This window comes from Botryllus schlosseri, chromosome 13 (assembly GCF_051294905.1).
Source record: "Botryllus schlosseri isolate E-star chromosome 13, Bs_hap1, whole genome shotgun sequence".
Classification (NCBI taxonomy): domain Eukaryota; kingdom Metazoa; phylum Chordata; class Ascidiacea; order Stolidobranchia; family Styelidae; genus Botryllus; species Botryllus schlosseri.
In genome coordinates this window covers 24871340-24893879 of record NC_137248.1, presented here as the reverse complement: position 1 = coordinate 24893879, position 22540 = coordinate 24871340, and the positions used below count along the sequence as shown (strand labels likewise).

At 40.2% G+C, this 22540-nt stretch overlaps 1 protein-coding gene and 2 long non-coding RNA genes across 6 annotated transcripts; all 3 read left to right on the top strand.

Moving 5' to 3' along the window:
* Window positions 1-47: 47 nt before the first annotated feature.
* On the top strand, window positions 48-10805 carry LOC145454160 (uncharacterized). The gene is made up of 2 exons (XR_013920070.1): window positions 48-4087; window positions 10710-10805. It is a non-coding gene; the product is annotated as an uncharacterized LOC145454160 (long non-coding RNA).
* On the top strand, window positions 5954-10155 carry LOC145454158 (uncharacterized). Of its 3 annotated transcripts, none has more exons than XR_013920068.1 (3): window positions 5954-6934; window positions 7175-7325; window positions 8898-10155. It is a non-coding gene; the product is annotated as an uncharacterized LOC145454158 (long non-coding RNA). The 3 variants fall into 3 exon arrangements; XR_013920067.1 differs by lacking the exon at window positions 7175-7325 and having other exon boundaries at window positions 6841-6934; window positions 8898-9123; window positions 9977-10155; XR_013920066.1 differs by lacking the exon at window positions 7175-7325 and having other exon boundaries at window positions 6853-6934; window positions 8898-9083; window positions 9977-10155.
* Window positions 10806-19731: 8926 nt separating the features above from the next.
* Window positions 19732-22162, top strand: LOC145453688 (uncharacterized). Of its 2 annotated transcripts, XM_080331662.1 has the most exons (3): window positions 19733-20204; window positions 20270-20326; window positions 20391-22162. In XM_080331662.1, exons 1-3 carry the CDS (start codon window positions 20085-20087, stop codon window positions 21858-21860), a joined length of 1647 nt encoding a protein of 548 aa, XP_080187788.1. In that variant the 5' UTR covers window positions 19733-20084; the 3' UTR covers window positions 21861-22162. The 2 variants fall into 2 exon arrangements, with proteins under 2 accessions (XP_080187789.1, XP_080187788.1); XM_080331663.1 differs by lacking the exon at window positions 20270-20326 and having other exon boundaries at window positions 19732-20204.
* The last annotated feature ends 378 nt before the right edge of the window (window positions 22163-22540 follow it).

Below are 22540 nucleotides of genomic sequence, written 5' to 3'. Positions count from 1 at the left end.
TAATCCCAATAATGTAGCTAATCGTTTGGATTTGTGTTCCAGAGAAATCCTGTTCTGCTGCTTCGTTGGAAGCTGTGTGTCTTATTGCAGCCTTGCCCAACAGTGTGGCAAGGCAGTTACGGCGAAATTTGTAAGACTGTGAAAGCTGTGGAGATCACGATGACTAAGAAGCTGTGTTGACTGTAAAAGTTGTGAAGATTGTGTAGACTGCGGAGCCCGTGAAGACTATATCGTAGAAACTGAAGACTGTGTGGTTTGACGGTAGCCACGTGTAAGTCTGTGTTGAAGCGGTTTCAGCGAGTACCACGTACGCGTCTTTACAACTCTGGTCTCAGTCAAGGCAGCACGGCAACCACGTGTAAGACTCTATTCATATGGTAAGGCTATTAAATCTAAAGCTGCACAGCGCAGATTTATGTATTTAAATTAACTACAGCGTATCTCGGCGATACCAAACTTTGTCTTTATGATCTGCAAAACACGTTAATACTCACCCGAAGTTGCGACGCTGAACAAATGAGACCATATTGCATATTAGAAAAGCAGTATTATGTACTGATAGAGGTTTCATTTTCGCCTCGTTGAAATACGTGCCGGTTTCATGAAATATGAACATGAAATGTAGGTATATAGCGGTAGTCCCGGCACTGCTCAAGTCGTCTCTGCGAATCTGCGGAACGGATTGAGCTCAAGACGAATTACATCCGTCAGCTTCGAAGATTACTAACCTACGGTGGTGTTATAACTTGCGACCCGAGGGGTGAAATTTAATGAAACTGGTCTTAATCGAGAGCTACTGTCGCACTGATTCTGAGAATACAAATTGAAATCTTGTCAGGGAAATGGAAACACTTCAAAACATCCCTCAAAGTCTGAAAATCGGCATTGTTCTGAACAATCGCTGGACGAAATTGGCATTGTTACGTTCATCGTGTTGCGGCGGTGCCATTGTTGGAACAATGCCGATTTTCAGATTTTGAGGGGTGTATAGAGGTGGTTTCATATCCCGACAAGATTTTAATTTGTATTTTCGGAATCAGTGCGGCAGTAGCTCTCGATTAAGACCAGTTTCATAACATTTAAGCCCTCGGGTCGCAAGCTATAACTCCACCAATTATGCTGCTTTTAGATTGCTCAGCAACAAGGGTAGCTGCTTGCCGGAGCGTAACGACGGTACTTGCGTATCTATCCGTAGGTTAGTAATCTATAGTCTAGGGCAGAGGTCTCAAACTCAAATGTGCTCGCGGGCCAATTTCCTAGTTTTGATGACGCCGCGGGCCGCAGCATCAATGATAGGAATATTTAATGGCCTTATTTGACGGGACCTTGCAGATAGGCATTCCAAAAACATCGTGGAAATGTAATTTACTCTTGTACTATCAACTCTTTTTGACACGAAAAAAAATCACATTTTCAAATATTTGAATAAAATTGTTTTTGTACCGGGCAGAATTTTTTTAATTAACGAGTTATAGACATCATGTGAGAGGATGCATTCATGACGTCGTTAAACAGTCGGGTTATCATATTGCAACTAGTGGACCTATGACGAGCAACAACTTTATGTAGACTATTTTTATAGATTGATCTGATATCAGAGCATTTGAGCGGTGTAGCCTAATCCTATGGTTTTGATATCGTCGTGGTAATTATAGGCTATTGTTACTGTCATTGCCAAACACAAATTAAATGAGCATAAGATTTTGCCTTCGATATATCAATAACAACTTAAATACACTCATTATTGAGCCATAGTAATAGCATTTCTCCTTAACCTTTTTAGTGATCGTACCCCCTGTGCTTCCAATAAGATTTCCCGTAGCCCCTGTCCATTTTCAATACAATTTCTGATGGTACCTATTTAAATCAGAAAGCCCATTCACAAAATCGTGCGCAGCGCGAAGACTATTTTCCAGTTGAAAAAATTGGCCAAGAAAATATTCCACAGCATATGGGCCTACAAATTCTACAATGCATCTCTTACTCCCTGATGTGGTGCTTCGTACCCCGATGGGGTCTACGGACCCTGATTAAGAACCCTTGGAATAGAAATGTCCAATCGGCGAAGAATTCGTTGGTGTTACAGCTGTAGAGCGTACTAAACCACCTTACTCGCCACCGATAATTAAATGGATGAAGAGAAAAAACAACATACCGCGTTTCACTAGCTATATACGTTACGGGGGTAACAGAATACCCATGGTTGCCATACTGACCTGATTAAATATTATATAAACCCTACGCAACGCAAGCTACGACCTTTTGATATTACTATTCCCCATGAAAGTTCAATAGATTGATGCGTCCGTAGGATTACCAAGTCACCATTCCGAGTCGCAAGTCCTCCGATTTCAGCGTTTGACCCGACTCAACTCGAGTCATTTTTATTTAATCACCCAGTCAATCCGAAATCAAGTAATTTTCCGAGAAGGTCGCACCAAAACAAATCACAATTTTCATTCGCGAATCATCAACGGGTCATGTTTTATCATCATGAACTAGAAATGTGACGTAATAGCTGATCTTCTACCGCATGGTAGCTTTTAAAAGTGATGTGATAGTGATGTTTGTTGGGATTACAGTGATTTTTATAGTAATTTTTGCGTGAACTTTAAGTTCTTATATCTAAAAAGATATATGATGATATATATATTGTTGATTACTTGAAATTCCAAAATGCCGTCGCGGGCCGCACAAAATGCTCTCGCGGGCCGCGTGTTTGAGACCTGTGGTCTAGGGTTACCATACGTCCTCTTTGAAGAGGATTTGTCCTCTTTTTTGACATTTCTGAAAGTGTCCTCGGAGGACGCCCTTTTGTCCTCTTTTTTGAAAATTAAGGTCAGATTTAGAGCAAATTGCGAGTGATATGCCGTAAATTAGCACATAACTGACGCTCCGGCGGGTAATTTCGGAGTGAAAAACGGTTATTTTAGCTCTGGGCGGAAAGATGACCTTTTTTTTTAGTCAACCGATCACAAAGTGGGAAAAATTCACCGGTTTTTGAGAATTCTTCTCCGGTTTTCCAAGTCTCAAATTTCTGAAAAAGTGTCCTCTTTTTAGATTTCCAAAATATGGTAAGCCTACTATAGTCAGACTATGAGGTGAATACGGCATAGTTCTAGTGCTGTTATCAGATTTCATTAATATTTTCGAAATCTGTGCGAAGTTAGCTTTCGATCAAGACCATCAAGGATTGGACATGGATTTGAAAGTTCTGGCTTCGGATTAGGATTAAAAATTCCAAATCTCTGCTTCGTTGTATAGAGTTATTAGCTATTAGTTTTTCCCGTAACTTGTCAGGCTTTGACTGACAATATAGCAGCATAATCAAAATTAGAAGAGAGGAAGCTATTGCCCGACACAAAACCCGATATGCTTCTCTTCCTGACACAGTAATTATTTTGGTCGATTGATTATATGCGTTTATTATTTGGAATAAAACTGTTCATTCACATTGTGGCGTTGCTGAACTCGAATACTTTGTAAGAATTTGACGTAAATTTTGTTCGGACAGTTACTGCAGGCAGGCAGGATTTTCCGCTGGTTTTTGACACAGAATCCCCATACCCAGCGAACAAAATTTCTGTAGGCAGTATGTCTCAACTTCCTGAAAAGTGAAAATAAGGCCCTTTTCATACCGAGGTTCCGGGAATAACATTTCTCGAAAATGTTTACCGGAGCCCCTCTATGTGATCATAACACTGGTGATTCGGGGCGGTATGAACGCGCTTATTTTCGGAGATTTTTACGGGATCGACTGAGTATGAACGCGAATGGCGCAGCTGGGTTTCCGGAACGCTGTCAATCAAACTTTTAGTTACCGTAACGCGCTGTTCATTCAGGCTGCTGTATTTCGAGGTCAGATACCTGCGGCATTTTGATCTTCTTGGTAATGGTGTTGGGAATGCATTATTCTTGGATTTATATTCTGTATGCTCACAAAACGTAGTCACTGACTACTAGTCAGCTTCTTTTTTCTGTGGTTTTGTAAACAGAGCACGGCTAAAAAGAAAGAACACCATCTCCAAATGATGCAGCATTGGGTGAGTTGCTTGAAAACGTTAGCACTTCAACACTAATTTGGCAGGTGATCTTAACCCTTACCAAATTTGTTACATCAAAGGCAAGTTTCTAACCTCGGATATGCTCCCAGCAAACACAAAACCGTAAAAGGATCATCCGGGATCATCTCGATTAGGTTCTGATTTTCTAAGTGTCGAGGGAATGTCTAAAATACGTAGTAGGATGGTCTTGTGGTTATATTCAATCAGAATAAATTCATACTCGGTGTTGTTCCATCTCATGCATTAGGCTTCGTTATATCCGGTAGTTAACCTAATAATGCAAATTTTCTATCTCTCGCGGGTACGACTAAAATACGTAGAAAGGATGACTTTGTCGGTACATTCAATCACGATGAATTCTATCCGGTTTTGTTCGATCTCATGCGGTAGCTTCGTTCTATCCATTAGAAAACAATGTTCTCCCTTCGTTTTATTGCGTGAGGATGTCACCGGTGTTGTATATTCGTGTTGTTGCTCTAAGGTCGAATAGTTTTGTTTTCCTCTGATATATATGATCTTCATTATATATATATTCGCTCTTTCGGTAATCTCGCATGTTCAACGAGTATGGCTAATAGTTTTATTCAGAGAATAACTAAATAAGTGAGATGTTGTACGTTTAGGAATATGATTATCGATGCGTGACTTCTAGAATATTTCGGCGATTCAAATTTTACGTCATCGCGCCGGACAAAGATTTGACGCGCAACAGGTCGCAGCCAGGCATAGTTCGCTCTTTCTGTATGGTAAATGCCGTAAATATATAGGAATTGTGACTGACTGAGGTAGCGGGTGAAAGGTATATACGCAGTAGCATATAGCTTATGGGGTATTTCGAATTGCCTGTAGTATATGACGCCTAGAGCTGTTTGACTTTCTGCAAACAGGTATAGATAACTATTAACTATAGAAAAGTTTCAGCTTTTCCAGGCTAGAATTAGAGCTAAACCGTTTTTTCCGAATTAGATTACAATTATATTGCTGGCATTTGGCTCTAATTTAGTGAAATTAGACCACTATAATTATCTAGTTGTCCAAGTCGCTTCAAACATCTGAATTACCGGTACCTATACCTACGGTACGATATATCATAATATTTATGCTTGAATTTTCTAGGTATATAAGTAATATAGATACATACCTGTAGAACACTGATTCGTGATTTCATAAAAGTTGGTGCAAGAATAGACATTTTCAACTTGATGTTGATTAATGGAGCAAAATTTGATATTTGAGTGCAATTATACCTCGAATCCAGTGACAAGATTATTAATCGTTGAAACCAAATGCAGCTTGTTTATGTTGGCCCAGAGAATTTGGCTAGCCAGACCATATTGATAGAATATGGTCACAGTAAGATATTATTTAGGGCTAATTTACATGAACTTTCCAACATTTGATTTGATATGTCCGCTAAAACAGCTGTTATTCTGCTTTCGAATAACACCTAAATTGCTGATTTCAATGGTAACTGTGTTTGTCAAAGGCTGTAAAGGTAATTTCTTTTCCATGTTAGATGTTTGTTTGATTGTTTGTGGTGTTCATGGTGGTGGTTCGACTACACTGTTCATTTTACACCAGGCCGGTTCTTATTATTATCATTCCGTATCTGCCCGATTGCCAGTGAACTCGGCACTTAGTGAATTCAGCCGCACAAACTCGGCACTTGGTGAATTCGGCCGTGGTAGATCTCGTAGCGGTACCGGTCACCATGATTGGTTACTGGAATGTTTGCCGGTGAACTTGGCACTTTGAGTGGCTGTCAATGTTGTACGGGGGTCAGGGCATGCGTAGATCACACAGTCACGGCGTGATTAGATCACAGATTGCGTAATTGCTGGAAATAACGCGACGCTCTTCACTTGGTGAACTCGGCCCTTGGAGGAATTGGCACTAGAACACCTTCGCATTAGAAATGCATTTCATATGAATGAACAGTATCAAAAAGGAAATTTAAACGTGTCGTGGCTCGCGGTAGATCTCGTAATCTTGGGATCCTTCAACCCTGTTATCGAGACACCCTAACCCCAGAGTGGAATCGTCTCTCCAAAGGCAAAAAATAATTTATTTTGACGTGGTCATGCGAAACATTTGTTGATGAGGAACACTGGCTTGTCGTGATCGATAAACGAAGAAGCGCCGCTTGATCTTCCACAGTTTCGATCTCACATACAACGCCAAGATCCATCTTCTCAAAACTTACACGACACAGGCCCGTCACTCACGCCATCGATTCCAAGCAGACCGCGCGTGGTCGGTATATGAGCGCTGCGTTATTTCCCGCGGCTACGCAATCCGTGATCTAATCACGCCGTGGCTGCGTGATCTACGGATGCCCTGACCTCCTTACAAGATTGACGAATCACTTGATAATACTATTATTAGTTTAATAATTCATATTAATAGCTGTTAATACACTTCATTACAAAATTTCCCGAGGGCCGAATTCACCAAGTGCCGAGTTCATCGGCAACCATCTGCCCACTTATAGCACGGCCCACTCCTAGGCTTTTTAAGACATGGCTATGCGGATCAGATGGCGAGGAGGAGCCTAGATAAACGGCCAACACTTCGGTAGGAATTATGGAGTCGACGTGTCAGGCTCGAACCCGCAATTCATTGGTGTTTAGCTATAATGGAGGGTACCACTACGTTACCTCGCCATACCTTGTAAAATTGGACCGTAGCATTTGGCATTTCGTGTGGCAATTGACTTTTGTGTGGAAAATTGTGTTCGTTTTAGAAGTTATCCGAAACTTTTATTCCGCCATGGATTGTATATGATAAAACGAAGCCACTCACCACAAAGGAGGATTTAAAGAAGTTTGATGACATATTGAATGAAAGCAAAAGCCTTTGCAAGAGATGTGGTATGTTGAATCTGTTTTGTTATTTTCAAATGCTTGCCGATAGCAGACGGTATATATAAACGTAAGATGTGGAAGCTATCAAGGTGTTATGTTTATTATTTTTAGAAATTCAGTCAGTCAAAGTGGATGATCGTATTGCTTGGATTATATTTAGGCTTATTTTAGCATCTTTGAGATGCAACTCTGAACGTGGACGGTCATGAACAGTCAACTAATTCTGTTCCTATATTGACATATCAGACATTTGCACTCGTACCGTTGGCGGCGACAATATTGGTCAGTCAGCAAAAAGCATCATGAAGAAGGTTGCCAGTCTGGTGAAATTATAGCAGAGTCGGAAAGAATGGGAAATACGCTTTCATCAACCTCCATTTGAACAAGATCACATATAGTAAGAGACATTCATGATATGCTGCAAATGTCACTGTGTTCTTTGTCTAGTCACCCCACTCATGTAACTATTGAGGCTTCATGCCAGGGTTGTAACCAAGTCCGAGTCCAAGTCAGCGAGCAGAGGGCCGAGTCCGAGTTATGGTATTATGACTCGAGCCAGAGTCATTGTGTTAGCTGCTCAGTTTCCAATTTAAGTCTTGTTAAACCAACTTTTTATATATTTTTTGTGATATCGAGTGGGCCGCATTTATAATATACGGATTTTCCTTACTTTTAGCAGTTTCTGGCCGCATTTTCAAATACCAGTATCAATAGACGAAATCCCAATAGCGATTTGCTGTACTATTCTTTGAAATAATCATGAAATGTCGGTCTTGGCCGTCTGAGTCTCAAGTCATGCGCAATGAGTCGAGTCATTTCAGTACTTTGAAAAGATGACCTGAGTCAAGTCGAGTCAACAGAAAATCCTGACTCGAGTCTTACAACCCTGCTTCATGCAATGAGCATTTACTTTGAAGATAAATAGTAATTAAATAACTGGTTGGTGGTACAAAATTTTAATACTGCTTTCAAAAGTACCTTCATGATAAACGTTATTGAAACCCGAAGAACTTTTCGCGTGCCTATTAAAGAGCTACCGGCACTATAAAGGAAGCAAAACAGAGTTGAATTCAAAACCAGATGGAGAATTATGACGCATTATTAATGTCGAATTTAGAAATAACATCAATGGAGCCAGAACACAACAACAATGCAGTGCATAACAACGGTTGCGTAAAACAGTATGACAGCGTGACACAATTCTTTAATTATTTATTATAGTGGTGCCCACCGTAAATACTATTTTATTAAAATCCGAATTTTTCGATGGCAATAACTCCGCTTCCACTTGTTTGAATCGAACCAAATTTGATGAACATCGTTTCTATACATAACCTAACACTTTCATGGGGTGAACAGAAAATTTTCAAATTTTTTCTATTTATTTTTATATAATAAATAGAAACTTTCTTTTCCTGTAGCAATGCGGCTACTGGTTGGAATTGATCCAAATTTGGTGTGTAGGCTTGAATTAGGTAACCTAACAATTTTATCAAGTAGCCAGAATGATTTGAGAAAAAAAGTCATTTTTCAAGAGCCCTAATGTCCATGTCAGAAACGTTTTAGGGTAGGCCTACTCACATGTCTCGCAGCGTTCTCTACATAATTGTCAATTGCGATACAAACTGTTCGCTTGTATTGGTTAAGCCATCCAACTTCGAATTGTAAAATGTTGGGAGTATTGATATCAAATTTTTGAAAGGTGCACTTTGAGAAGATTTCGGAATCTGTCAAATTATACAAAAAAATTTAGCAAATTCTTTGACATATTTCATCCATTTGGGACTCGATCAACGTAAAAGAATTAGTAATTATTTTATACAATATATTGTATTTGTAGTTGAAGTATAGTAATAATTCTTATGGTTACAGCACTTGTAACGATTCACGGCCATAACTGGAATAATTAGAATGATGTAACTTTCAAATTGTCATGCATTTTGCAACAACATTGTTCTCAATTTTCAAGGTGCTGACCATTCGAGGAAGAATCACCCACCGGGAATTCACAATCCGTAAACGCGGCCGACTGTTTCTCTCCTCAAGCGGAAGCGACAGAGAAGAGGAACGAAGAGAAAAAAGGAGCAGAAATAGCAAGAGTGTGACAAGTCGCGTCCGTTCGCTTTAATGCGTATTTCCATCCGCGAAGTAGTAGGTGGGAAAACTAATGGGCGTTTGGTTAGCGCTTATATAAGGTTGACTCCAGCGCTGTATTTGCTAAATGTTGCTATGAAATAGGGGTGGTGTCATTTGGTATCAATATTGACTATTGAAAGACCATTTGTTAGTGGTCATGGATTTGTTCGGCCAGTATGCAGTAATTTCTGATGGTCACTTCCCGGGCTTCTGTTCTCTAACCCCTCATGATTGTTATTCTGCTTCTAGTAAGACTGTCGATTCTAATGTTTTATCGTATCATTTGTCGGAGGTTTCGCTCGCTTTATTTACAACGTTTTGCTCTCTGCTAGGTCAATTACTGGCTGAGTATCACTACAGCCTAAGAAACTGCACTAATTCTCATTTTAATGTCTTGCTGGTTATCTTGCTGTCAATTCTAATAATTTATTAATGTCTATACCAGTGCCGCCACTCAAATGTTTTGTTCTCTGTACACAATATTATTAGGTCTTCAGCTTTCCATGCAGAGTATCATTACACTTTCTAGACTTGAGTATATATCTCTCCAACTAGCTGCCAAATAACTGATTCATTTGGATTGTTGAATTGATCATTTTGGACAGAATGTGAAGAAATTTTAGTCAAGAATTCTTTTTGTGTTAGTGGCTGTTTTCAAAGAGTGCTGAAGTAGTCATCGTTGATCTTGATAATCAAGTAGAAGTGACGATTGAAGTCAGTTCTCTAGTCATATAATATTAAAAAATATAATAATAAAACTTGAAAACTTGAGTGGAAATAGTTCAGAATCGAATCCATTTTAGTAAGTATGGGCGAAAAAAATGTAGGAGTCATTCGTTAGTCGCTACCTCTGCCATTTTCGCAGTACGAATGTCTTAGCTATCAATCATCATTTTCATTTTATTTCTGCAGGGTGTTGAAAAGAAAAGGCCGCATGCTGGTTATTTAACTGGCTCATCAGAAGATGAAACCTGATGATAAGGACTGTTTTCACTTTCTTTCTGAAGACATTCGTTCGTTTGTTCGTTTTATTTTTTACAACGGCATTATTGCCAATTCGTTTGAAATTAAATTATCACAAATGTGATTAATATGTAGTAAATAATGTGGTGTGTGTACGCAGCCGTGATCAGGTTAAGCCCATAGTGGTAGAAAACAGGTTATTATATCAGGATCTTCTTCTTCTAATGTAGGATCTACATTCTACTCACCATGTTTAAAGGCTGTAGCATCTGCATAATATTTACATTATTGAAGGACATGGAAAAGACGTTGAATTGAGTCGACACAAAATCCCCCTTTTTACGACCTGCCAAGATCTAATATCTACTATATCGGCTCGGCTTTTCTACATCTTTGGTCTGTACTGTGTTTGCTGGGCTGTGTGTAGGTTAGTCACCGTCATATACGCCTACTGAAAAGGGGATTTAGTAACATCTGCTTTGATAGTGGCAGCAGAGAATGATGTCCTTAGCTCTGACTCACTAACCAAAAATTCAAATTGTACCAACGGGCTGATAAGCCATCGTACATCATCCAAGCCATAATTTGATTTTCACCTACGCCTTCATTTTCTTGTTACAACCAAGTCATTCCTTTCTTATGCAAGGTTAGTCAAGTGTAACTTAATTTGATCTTTTCGCAGGTCTAGATGGAGGATACTGATGAAAAAGGCGGAACTGTGCAAGTGTGCATTAAGTTATAGTTTCTCTCATGAATAAAATGAAACAGCACAAACACATCTGGTTAAGCAAGAGCATTGTTTATTGAGAAAGTCACACAGGGCATTTCCGACGTCTGGGCCAGCGATACTTGGATCACCACCAGGTCTTGTCTTCATTGCGTATACCATCCTCTGTATCATTCTGGCCTTAGCGGATTGCAGTTTATGAGAAAAGCTGAACACCGCGCCTTCAGTCGACCAAAATCTTTCAACCTTCATGTGTGCTTTGCCAAGTTTCTGAAAAAGCAATTGTGAATTTTAAGGGCAGCAGAGAGGAAATTTATATTACATATTTGAAATTAGCTTTAGCTTATGCTCTGTTTGTGTTTCAGGGAAAAGGCTCCATGAGCCGGGGCTGAAAGGGATAGGCTTCGTCATCAGTTATGTAGACTAGTACGGAACCCTCTGGCTCCATCATGAAGTCATCCTGAAAAAACTTGAATGCAGCAAATGCATGTTTGGTACAAATCTTGCTGTGGTAATTTTTTATCCACCCACAACACTCAGACTTGTACAAAGTACTGGAATTTCAAAATGCGCAACTTCAACTAGAACTACTCAATTTTTTAAACTAGCAACTAGAACAGCGGTGGCCAACCTTTTCAGCCAAATCACCACATTCGATTGACGAACTAATCTGCCGGCCACTAGCCGCGCGAAGCACGAAAATTTTTTGAAGTTGATAAATTAATAATATTGTAACTTGACTCTATTGCAAGCCTGCTGTATATCGCTGGGCTCAGTTTGCAAGGACTGGACTATTCGGCACATGGACATATCGATATCGAAAGCTTCGTCCAACATGCGGCAATCATTTTGTGCCTAGGTTTCATAGTCGACGGTCTTTCTGCGAGCGCAAACGGGAGGTAGCGAATATATATATATAGTTAGACTCAATCTGATAGATTAAGCGTTCTTTCATTTTCACAAAGGGGTAACAATAATAAAAGCAAGAAATCGAGTGACAAGATGTTGCGCTAAGCGTGTAGAAAATTTTTACTTTTGATTAATCTATCGCAAAGTATTCTGCTTTATTGTAGTGTATGAAGATCTACCAAAATGTGACTGGCTCATAGACCTACCAATGCGTCGGAACTGATATTTCAGTCATCACATCTCAAGTGCTGCTGTCAGACTAATCACATTTTTGATTGGCCTTGCAAGTTCACAATCTGTGCAATCCATTTTTGATAATACTACTAATTTCGGAAATTAACTCGCGGGCCACGGGTTGGCCGGCCCTGAACTAGAACTATCAACTTTTCAAAATCTGCTATTAGAACTAGAACTGCTCACTTTCAAATATCCGCAACTAGAACCAGAAACTATTCACTTTTTCAAATCCACAACTAGAACTACATAGTTTTAGTAACTAAAAGTAACTAAATAAGTAGGTTGATGTACAGGTCTGACTACACTACAAAAAATATACAAATTTGGTCTCATTTTCAGCAATTTCAGTCAAGTGAGCAGGGTTGTAACCGAGTCACAAGTCGATCCCACTTCAATAGTTTTGACTAGATTCAAGTCGAGTCATTTTCAATTTATCACCGAGTCAAATCCGAGTCCAACTCATCGAGCAGAGCGTCGAGTTCGAGTCGTGGTTTTATGACTCGAGTCCAAGACATTGTGTTGATTGCTCAGTTTCCAGTTTAAGTCTATTTTCCATCAATTTGGGTCTTACTTTTGAAACAGAAAGTAGCCTACTTGGCAAGAACAATTGGTCTTTCAGACTTCTTTTTCTGACATAATGATTCAAGACCAAATTTGTCTGACCGTTTTGCAGTGGTATGCTACGCAAAAACTGGCTGACATTCCGCCATGACAAATATAGAAATATTACTATGCACTAGGGCTGGGCAAAATTGAGTACCTGAGTGATTCGATTCTGGATCACTTATTACGCTTCGAGTCGAGTATCATCATGATGACATCACAACACAATGTACCATGCCAAAATTCAAATGTGTAGGCTACCTTTTATGCCACCATAAAGAACATAACGTACATTGTCCGTCACATTCAAGATACTTGAATGTTTTTTCGACCATACCGTTTTCATTGCACTGCTTGACAGTGTTATGGGATGGTCATGACTTCGGAAATGTGTTATTTCCAGCAACGTTCTTAGCTTTGTACTATATCTCGTATGTTGCGACACGGCCAATCAAGGTTTCAGAGCTTACTCAGTGGAAAATATTATCAAAACTACGGTATAATTCTCGACTCGAATCAATAAAGTTAATACTCGATTCAGATTCGAGTACTCGAATCATTGTGGCTAGCCCTACTAGGCACCAGCAAATTATTTTTATTTAAGTCAACTTGTGACAGTTGCCTTCTTAAAATACATCTGATGTTTATCTGGATCTATAAACGATTGGTATCATTGGCTAGCCTCCAAAGAGCGACAGCTACTCAGCAAGCAAGAGAAATTGAGTTCGTATAATTTGCTTGCTGCTTTTCGTTATGGTCTCGAAGCTCGTCGCAGAGTATACCAAATGTTTCTCTCACGGATTTCTCGAATTCCCTGGTTTCCCTGTACAGTGTACATAAGATTAGATTTACCCAAACCATTATACAGCAATCACAAAGATAAACTGACTTTGTTGTACGCAGATGTGTTCGGTGGTTCTTTTCTTTCCAGGACTCTATCCTCTTTGCTGGCTTTCAGTTTCTGCTCTCGGCTTCGGTTGATAATATACAAGCCAGAAACATGCTCGGGCGTCGGGCTCTATTACTGATACTGGTATATTGAGTATAGAGCCCCATACACATCGAGAAGGCATATCCGCAGTATCACATAGCTAAAAGTTGGAGCAAACTTCTCTGCATCTCACGAATATGCCTCTCCCACATCGTTTTCCACAAGCATATTACAACTGGAACACCCCACAGACATGGTTTCGTAACTATCACCACTTACGGAGAATCGCGTTCATACTGGCCATAATTTCCCGCGAATTTACCGAAAAAACGACCTGTGTGAACATAAGTTCGCGGTAACTCTAAATAGGTATGAACGCGCTCTTTTCCGGAACTGTTTCGGTGATATTTTCTCTATGTGAACATCGCCGGTTTCGGAACTTGTTCCCGAAAGAGTTTCGTAAATCCGGTATGAACAGGGCCTTAGTTATCTATAATTTCACCACTACGCCACCCCCATCCCTACAACTACTTTTCAAGTACAATGTATCGCGAAACAATCCTTGGCTTGTAATGTACCCGTTTGAGCGTGAGTAGAGACTCGTTGTGAAGCGCACGTTACGGCAATTTCTACAAATTCGACCATGAACGATAGAAATCAAGCATCCAATTTTAAATTGATTTGAAAATTTGAAACAATTTTTCGGCATCACAATATGATATAGAGGTCGTGGTATACTTTGGACTTGGCTCACGTCACGATGTGTTGAGCAGACATGGGGTAATCGCGATTAGTAATCGTAATCGATTACGACGATTACAGCATTTTCAAGTAATCGTAATCGCAATCGATTACATTCGCAAAAATTCAGAAGTAATCGTAATCGACTACTTCGCATATCTAATCGATTTCTTTGTGAAAGAACGATTACTTTTTATTTGTACAAGGACTATGACATAAACTGAACATTCGCGAACAAGGAAGAGATATTATACCATAGGTTAGTGATAGCACAAACGTCGGATTTTCAAACGCCACTGCTCATTATTACGTCAGAAGTATTAGCTTTGTGTGTCATTAGGTAAGAAGTATCCACACGTAGTAAATAGATATTGGATGCATAGTACATTGTAGTGTGATTGTAAGAACACCCGCCATGCAGTGGCGTAGCAGCCACTTGGCGGTTCTGGCTCTGCGCCAGGGGCGGCAAAATGAGGATGCACAGTGTACGTACACGTACACATCCGGCTAAAAGCAGCGTAATTGGTAATCGTATAGCTGGCGTCCCGTGAGCCAAAATTTAATCAAACTGGTCTCAATCGAAAGCTAGTGTCGCGCAGATTCCGAATATGTTAACACGGCAATGAAACCACTTCGAAATAGCCGTCAAGGTCGATTGTTCCTAACAATCGGAGCGCCGCAACACGATGACCAATTGACCATGATAATGGAAATTATATCGAGCGATTATTCGGAACAATGCCGATTTTCAGACCAGCATTCAAATTGTATTTCCGGAATCAGGGCAACGATAGCTTTCGGTTAAGATCAGTATTGTTAAATTTGAGCGCTCGGAGGGCCTGGCCAATAACTATAGGATGACCATGACCAATTATGCTGTTTTTAGCTGTCTCAGCAGGAGGCTTGTCTGGGAATTCAAGTGTGACAACTCGGTTGCCCAATGCCCATCTATCCGTAGGTTAGTGATCTACTTTCTGGGTTACGATTTGGTACAGCGGACTGAGATAGCTGTGAAGGTAAACCAGTCCTGTTTAATTGGTAATAATTGTCCGATTGACAGATTGTGCTTAAATTTATACAAGTGTTAGGACTCGAAAATGAAATATATTCGTTCGCTATTTTTGTCCGTATCATTTTTGGCCTTATTAACGTTGAGACGATGAGGCTGAGACGCGGAATATTATTTGTAAAACATGTATTGAAAAGATTGTTTGCACATGAATCTATGTGGAAATTGCTGCGGTCTACGTAGGGAGAGGGGCGGCATTTTAAGTGGGAGCCAGGGGCGGCAGCACATGCTGCTACGCCAGTGCCGCCATGCTGTGTATCAGTTTATCAATACACTCCGGACGCAACTACCTTGCAGCAAGATAATAATCACCACTCTGCCTAGTTTTGAACAGTAACTTATGTATTGATGTTTGGTTATGCTTAGTTAAACGCAGTTTGACCGTCGCTGCTTGGCGAGCACTAGGCCTGTGTACGTACGTACACCGGAAAAAGATTTGAAATTTTGTACTCGACAGACGAAACATTACGATTTCCACAACGAAGCAATAAAATCAACAGCTTCTGATACGGGGCCTACGATAGGGTTACCATATTTCTGCGACCCAAATTCCGGACACTCTTCAGTGCCCACTAGCGGATTCCAACAACTGAATTATGACGTTACACTAGCAAAGCTTTGCTGATAGACCAGAGGTGGTCACGATCCGGTTCAGGAGTATGTGGCTGTGTTTTGTGTAACCGGGACCGAAAGCACATGTTTTCATCCCATTCCCGCCCAAATAAACAATGATTTTGAGCCCGCACTATTGGGTAATAGATGCAACTTATGGGGGTGCTTTCTATATATGAATCAGGTTTTTATACATGCATCTGGTCGTTAAATTTTTTGAATGAATTCTGTGAATAATATTGGTTGTTCCATAAATTACTATATAGATACTATACTCTCCGCCCACATGATCAGAGTTTGCGGTAGAGATGGTGGAGGATGATGAGTTCGAAAATACAGCGAGCGCAATTGTACATCGTTAAGTCATGTTCATGTCCTACCGATAAGACTGAATATCAGCCGTTGTCCTTGTTATTGACACAATCAGTCCTTCACAGAGACTGATACAACTCGACGGCGAGTTGGACTGGAGCAATCGTTGCGAGTAATGACTGGCTCAGTATGATTAACTGACTGCATATAGTCCAGACACAATAAGTTCCCCTTTGTGTGTATTGTAGAATGACGATCAAACAACCCAGACTATAGCATATCGTTAAAAAATACGCTGGCAGATACTCTAAATGAGAAATTACATTAATACCAGTTAAAACTAACAGCGCTACACATCCCTGTTTACACTGCGAAGACTACGGAAAGACAGGGTTGTCAGACATCTTTTGCGAGAAAGGGCCAAACAGCGCCGGAAAAGGGGCCAAAAAAGGGCCAAATTGTTCAATAGCGTTGCAACATTACCCATAGACACCTGGAAATCCAGTTTTATATTGTTGATAGTGTTGTAGGACACCAAATCCACTACCTGCAACTACACTGGATCCAACTACAATAACTGCTTCATTATTTCAAGCCTCTTCCGACTGAATATAAAATCGAAAAATTAAACTTTTTGTGCTATAATATGAGAGTGATTAAATTTTATGAATTTTAATTAAACATTGAGAGAATAGTTTCTTTACATTTGAAACTTATCCAGCTTATATCCCTAATTTTAAGGTTTTTCACCAAAAAACTCTACGGTTATGTTGAATTTTTTTCTTTGAAATTTCTATCAATCATTAAGTACTATAAGGGTGCTCTTCTTCAGACTTTTTCTGCTACATAGCTTCCAGCCATGTTCGATGCTTTTTCGTCCACTGTTCACAAATCTGTATTTACAATTCCAACACAGTCTACATTCTACAAAAACAAAGTAGGGCTGGGCACAATGACTCGAGTACTCGAATCTGAATCGAGTATTAATTTTAATGATTCGAGTCGAGTAGTAAAATACGATTTTTCTCGAGTACTGAAATTATAGGGTTCTCCCCACTGAAAGGTAATTTATTAACGACAGTTATAGTATCGGAACTAATTTTCACTGTTAAGCATCGAAACCTCGATTGGCGGTATCGTAGCGTACGAAACATATGGTACGAATCTATATACGAAGGTTGCAGGACGTAACACATTTCCGAAGTCATGATTGTCCCACAAGATTATCACCAAGAGGAATGAAATCGGTATGGTCGAAAAAATAACCAAGTATGTATTATGAGATGGATAACAGGCATTATACTCTTTGTGGTGACGTATAAATGATACATTTGATATTTGGCGTATTACATTCTGATATGACGTCATAATGAGTGATACTCGATTACTCGACTCGAAGCATATTTCGTGATTCAGAATCGAATCACTCAGGTACTCGATTTTGCCCAGCCCTAGTCGAAAGTGACACGGCAGTGCGACTGCAGATATTTTTATAATGCATTTGTGCAACTAATATTTTCTCCACGTAAAGTGCATATAAAGGTTCCGCATTGGCGTTTTAGCTTGTGTAAATAACTTTAAATTTAGTGTACCCTTTTTGTCTTCTTGAAATTGGATATCAATTTCACCGATATATCACTATAGCGATATCTAGAGTGAAACCACGGCGCCGTAGTTGGGTGGTTATTATGAACCCTATGAACAAGGACGTATTTCCTGCAAAAAATCTCAATATTTGCTGCAAATGCTGTGCTGAAAAATATAAGATTTGTTCAATCTACTCAGAATTGCTTTGTTGGGCCGGATGTGGCCCGCGGGCAGGATGTTTGACACCCCTGTTCTACAGTGTTTCCACTCGAATCTTTGACATTGGCATAAACATTGTCAGCTCAATTTGCGAGATAGATTTATTTGAATACTTAGTTTGACGGTATGTCTCAACTGCTTCCAAAAAGGGCCAAAAATTGAAAATAAAGGGCCAAGGGGCCAAATTATTATTTTGGGGCCAACTGCCTCTAAAAAGGGCCAATCTGGCAACCCTGCGGAAAGACTGAGCATGTACTAGGACACTTGCCCTCGTGCTGCGAGGCAGTCATGTGTGACAGTATCATAGATACAGGAGTAAAACCACCGTGACAGCCGTATTCCGGTGCGCACCACGGACCTTTATAAACACCCCACATCCAGTGGTTTCCAACCTTTTATGGTCGCGACTCGATCTCCAAATTGAAAATGTTCCGTGGCCCAGATCAAAATTTGACGAGCTGATTACTAAAAGAAGTCAGCACATTTGTCCAAACTTACTCATGGGCTATTTGGGAAGCTGATTAAGTTCAACACATTCTCAAACCCTAGAACAGGGCCGGCCAACCCGTGGTTCGCTCGCTCGCTCATGTGGCCACATGTGGCCCGCGAGAAGGTTTTGAGTGGCCCACGAGGTAATTTCCGAAATTAGTAATAGGCCTACAATCAAAAATGGACTGCACAGATTGTGAACTTGCAAGGCCAACCAAAAATGTGATTAGTGGCCGCAACACTTGAGATATGATGACTAAAATATGAGTTCCGGCGCATTGGCAGATCCATGAGCCAGTCACATTTTGTTAGATCTTCGTACACTACAATAAAGCAGAATAATTTGCGCTAGATTTATCAGAAGTAAAAATTTTCTACAAGCTTCGCGCAACATGTTGTCACTCGATTTATTGCTTTTAATATTGTTACCATATTGTGAAAATGAAGAACGCCTAATGTATGAGAGAGTCTTAACTATATTCGCGATTACAAGACAAAGTGTCGTTGATCAACATATGCGACCTTGCGTTTGCGCTCGCAGAAAGACCGTCGACTATGAAACCTAGGCACACAATGATTGACGCATGTTGGTCGAAGCTTTCGATATCGATATGTCCAGGCGCCTAATAGTCCATTCGCCTAATAGTCCATTCCTCGCAAACTGAGCCCAGCGATATACAGCAGGCCCGCAATATACTTCGAAAAAATTTTCGCGCTTCGCGCGGCTAGTGGCCCGCGCAATAGGTCGTCAGTCAAATGTAGCCCTTTGGCTGAAAAGGTTGGCCACCCCTGCCCTAGATTAAAGGCAAACGACCCCCACGTTTGGACCAACTATCTTTGAATAAAGCATTTAAACGGCCTTAACGATCTCTAAGAATATACCGTTCTCCTATAAATACGATTACAATTAGGCTTATTCCAGTAAATGAAGGTTGTTTTTATTTATTTATATTTTGTTGCAGTTTTTGCGAGGGTGGTAGTCTACATATTAAAATCAATAAAAGTGATTGTAAATCGCGCGCAGCGCGAGGAAAAATATCATGAATCACCATAAATAGTCTCAAAAATAAGGTTTTTATGTTGATTTACGAAAAAATCATGAGCATATGTCAAGTCTTCAAAATTCCGGACATTTGGCATATTTTAGAAATTCCTCCCGGACGCTAGCTTGGACGGTGAAATTCCGGATATGTCCAGGAAATTCCGGACGTATGGCAACCCTAGCCTACGATAAGTATCGTAGGCCCCGGCTGATATATACCATAACCGATCCGTTCATTGCCGTTTCTCGTAACGGCAGCTTGCAGTATTTGTATTAAGTGGAAAACAGAACTTTGTGTTCGAGTTGACTTTATCTTATTCGCATATGGCTACTTGAAACGGGCGCAAATCACAATAATTCTTTACTCGACATTTGAACCAGTCGCCATAGCCACCCGCTTACACACCGTGCTTGCATGGATTGTAGCTAGAATCAGAACCAAAACAGCAATTCGTCCATTCACTCCAAACGTTGGTCTTGGGCCCGTAGGGGGGTGAGCTTTCAAGTTGGTTGCCAGTGAACTCGGCACCTGGTGAACTCGGCACCTGGTGAAATCGACACTTGCATTGTGACGTAGAAATGCCATCTGTCGGTGTTGGTCTACTTGGTACATGTATGGATAGAGGGAATGCGATGGACACGGACATATGCGTGGAGATTGAAGTGGGGCCGCTACCGGCAGTCGGTATTTACAACCAGGTAAGTCGAATAGTGCTAATTAATTCGATATGAGTGATCAGATTTTAACTAAATTTTGCTTGCAGGAAGATGCCGTTGAGATTGACGTTGGGCCGCTACCGGTAGCCGATTTTAACAACCAGGTAAGTTGAATAGTCATAATAAATTCGATATGAGTGATCAGATTTTAACTAATTTTGTTTGCAGGAATGTGATGATCTCATTGAGTCATCGTTATCGGATGTGTCCGCTGCTCAGGTCAGCTCCGAAATATCTTGGTCGGACGATTCAAGCTATAAAATATTGGAGGGTGTGTCACAAAGAGGATGTGATATGCTCTTTGACGGCCAAGGTCATTCTTACACCAGGAAGAAGAAAAACAAAGATGGGTCATTTCTTTGGAGATGCAAAAATCGCTCAAAAGCATTATGCCGAGCATCGGTAATTGGAGATGATACCAATTTTAGAAAGGGAAAGCATCCTCATAATCACCCTGCAATTCCTGGGGTCTATAAGAGTGCTTTGATTTCTAAAGAGACGAATTCCACAGCTATAAACAATCCTTTTGAATCGGCTGCACGGATTGCTCAATCTGTCTCCAGTAAACACCTGATCAATAATAAGCGCCCTATGCCGGGATTGATGCCCATTGACAATTTAGCTAGGAACGCCAACTATGCACGAGCAAGTTCAAGGCCGAAGGAACCAAAGACTATCGACTTCGAACTTAATTTTGACAATATTCCTTCAAACTTTCTGCTTGGAGATGTTACAATCAAAGGGGCCCGTCACCTTTTATTTGCATCTGAGGAGCAGATAGATCTCCTGAAAAATTCAAAAACTTGGTTTGTGGATGCAACCTTCAAAGTTGTTAGGAAACCCTTCTACCAACTTTTCTCGATCCATGCTTTCATACGATCTGGGGATGCTACAAAGCAGGTACCTCTATTATTTGCCCTGATGTCACGAAGACGAAAAACAGACTACGTCGCTGTCCTTGACAAAGTTTTGAACACTATAGGTGAATGTCGAGTGAAAAGAGTTGTATGTGATTTTGAATTGGCAATTTGGAAGTCGTTGGCTGCGACTCTTCCTGGAGTCGATGTGCAGGGATGTTCCTTCCACTTCACACAATGTATATTTCGAAAAATCAAGGAGTTAGGGCTTTCGAAATATTATTATGCAAGGAAAGCCACTCATCTTGTCATAAAGCAGTTGATGAGCATGAGTCTTTGCTACTTGCCCGCGGAACTTATAGATCCGAGTTTCTCCAGACTGTGGCGCAAACATACCGATCCAAAACTGGAACTGTTATTTAACTATATGCAGAGCGCATGGATAAACTCCAAGAATTGGAAGCCACACAGTTGGAGTGTATATCAAACAGCAATCCGCACCAACAATGATGTAGAGGGGTGGCACAATCGCCTAAACAGGATGGGACGGCTCAACATGCCATTGTATAGCCTGATTCTTCTCCTGAATGGGGAAGCGTCGTTCTCGCACGAACAGGTGGCACTCCTCTCAGATGGCAAGATCAAGAAAAGACGCCGCAAGGACTGTCGCTTGATTGATGGCCAATTATACCAACTCTGGAGGGAATTTAGAAAAGGAAGCAAGACCCCTCGCCGGTTGTTGAAAGAGATTGCGAGGATTAATGGTCCTGCTTCCCTCTAAATCCTCATTTTGTATTTGCGACATATCTATTTTTATTCATGAGTTTATTAGTTATATCTATTTTTATTCGTGAGTTTATTAGTTCAACTGTTCTTTTTTTTATTAGAGATTTTATAATAACTAATTTGTATTCGCAATTTATATCTAATTTTTATTTATTTTTATTTATTTTTTATTTATTTAATATTTATTTATTTTTCATTTATTTTTTATTTATTAGTTATTGATAAGTTCAAGTGTTATGTTCATTAGAGATTTTATAAGTTCAATACAACATAGCAATACTGATTTGTATTAGCTGATTACTTATGGGAAGGTGTGATTTTGTCACAGGTAGCTGGTCAGGAGCAGGTTGAAGGGTGACATTAGGAAAACATTCTGCTAAAAAATATAGTTAATGGTCGATATTTAATTTATAAGGAGCAGGTTGAAGGGTGACATTAGGAAAACATCCTGCTAACAAAATATAGTTGAAGGGCGATATTTAATTTATAATAACCGTTTCTATGAAGGCTAAACATGATTATTTGGGCCTTCGTAAGTTTCGATGTGTTCATGGGAAACATTTATTGGTGTCACGGGGAACACTGTATTGTTATAAACTTAAAACAATAGAGATCGCACAGCATCTACGGTCAAACGATGTGCCGAGTTCACCAAGTGTCGATTTTACCAGGTGC

Coding starts and splice junctions, on each gene's coding strand:
- LOC145453688 (XM_080331662.1), top strand. CDS start 20,085: ATGCCATCTGTCGGTGTTGGTCTACTTGGTACATGTATGGATAGAGGG. Junction 20,205..20,269: donor CAGTCGGTATTTACAACCAG/GTAAGTCGAATA, acceptor TTTTGCTTGCAG/GAAGATGCCGTTGAGATTGA. Junction 20,327..20,390: donor TAGCCGATTTTAACAACCAG/GTAAGTTGAATA, acceptor TTTTGTTTGCAG/GAATGTGATGATCTCATTGA.